General features: G+C 50.6%; 1 protein-coding gene across 1 annotated transcript in view; it reads right to left on the bottom strand.

Annotated features, from left to right (window-relative positions):
* EMH_0030090 (uncharacterized protein) overlaps positions 1-1206 on the bottom strand; it is a gene marked incomplete at both ends in the record, with an annotated part of 2609 nt that overhangs the window by 609 nt on the left and 794 nt on the right. Inside the window, 2 exons of the mRNA XM_013494377.1 lie at positions 518-563; positions 761-923. Of these exons, the coding sequence (XP_013349831.1) occupies positions 518-563; positions 761-923 (209 nt within the window). The remainder of the gene's footprint in view (positions 1-517; positions 564-760; positions 924-1206) is intronic.

The raw sequence follows: 1206 nt of genomic DNA, 5'->3' as shown, positions 1-1206 counted from the left end.
CGTCGAAGAAGACAGAAGACCACCCGTTACAGACCCCAACATCTCACAAAGCAGCACGTGCAGAAGCCATATCGTTTGGACTTATTTATGTTTCTGCGGAGTACGTGAGCACTAGGCAGTAAAGTCAAACCACGAGAACGGCTTAAGCATCACAGTCCAGTCCAGTGTCCAGTGCTCTGATCGAGGTGCTCATGACTTGGAGAAACCTGCCAACTCTAGACAGAGCTAAATTGCAACTGCAGAGCTCCGTGCAGCCCGGACACTGAAAATTCGCAGGCTCCGATGTGGCGGACTGTAGGACAACTCTTTTCTGCTGTCACCAATTTTCTTCGTTGCATCCGCCCGAATTCCAATCGCTCTACTGGCAAGTGACCGTAATCCGTGAGGCACTTCAAGCATCGGCTTTAGTTTCATTATCTAGGGCAGTTATTTACCCGAATAGAAATGTCGATCTTCATCTATGCAGGAGAAGGTGTGTAGTGATGTCCTGCAGAACAGGCAATTGCAGAAGCGTTACCCAGCTCTGGGCCACTGCAGAGTTGCGCATGTCTGGGATGAGCGACCTGAAGCTCACACAAAGCATATTCTCCATATATACATTGAAATTCGAAGAACTCTTTTCCATAATCATATTCCAGGCGCGGTAGTTAGCGCATTTGGCCTGGGAGATGCTTGTGTTCACTCCGCTTTTTGCTGCCTCGGTGGTTCTTCCTGTGGAGACGACTGACAGTGCTGAAGCTCTGGTCGCTCCTGGTCTTACCTCTGAGGTCAATTTCGTAGACAATGGCCTGAGCTATTACCAGGGGCGCAGGAGGCAGCCCCTCGTAGGGGTTCTGTTCGTGGCAGTTGCAGCTGCTGCGGTGCTTCTGGTCTTTCGGCGCTACAAGACCGTCAAATGCGAGAAAAAAGTGACTAGCGTTGAACTGAATAAAGGAAGACAAACCAAAGGAGACTCAACTCCATGCAACGTACGTGTTTTCCAACGGAAGTGGGGTACCCATGTCCTGGAGAGTTCTCCGCCTGGAAAGTCTGGACGCAACAGAATTAGGGCATGCCTTCCGGTAAGTGGGTAACCGAGGTTTTCGTAGGGAACGCAGGAACTATACCTTGTTGCTAGGAGCAGTGGCTAGGAGAGAAGTTGACACTTTAGCCCGGCACACTATGAGTGGCCTATGAGACCCACATACAACGGGCGAGGATTTCCGA

Source organism: Eimeria mitis, genomic scaffold (genome assembly GCF_000499745.2).
Source record: "Eimeria mitis Houghton genomic scaffold, Emh_scaff1123, whole genome shotgun sequence".
NCBI classification, from domain to species: domain Eukaryota; phylum Apicomplexa; class Conoidasida; order Eucoccidiorida; family Eimeriidae; genus Eimeria; species Eimeria mitis.
The sequence above is the reverse complement of the archived record's forward strand: the minus strand, read 5'-3'. Positions and strand labels throughout refer to the sequence as shown.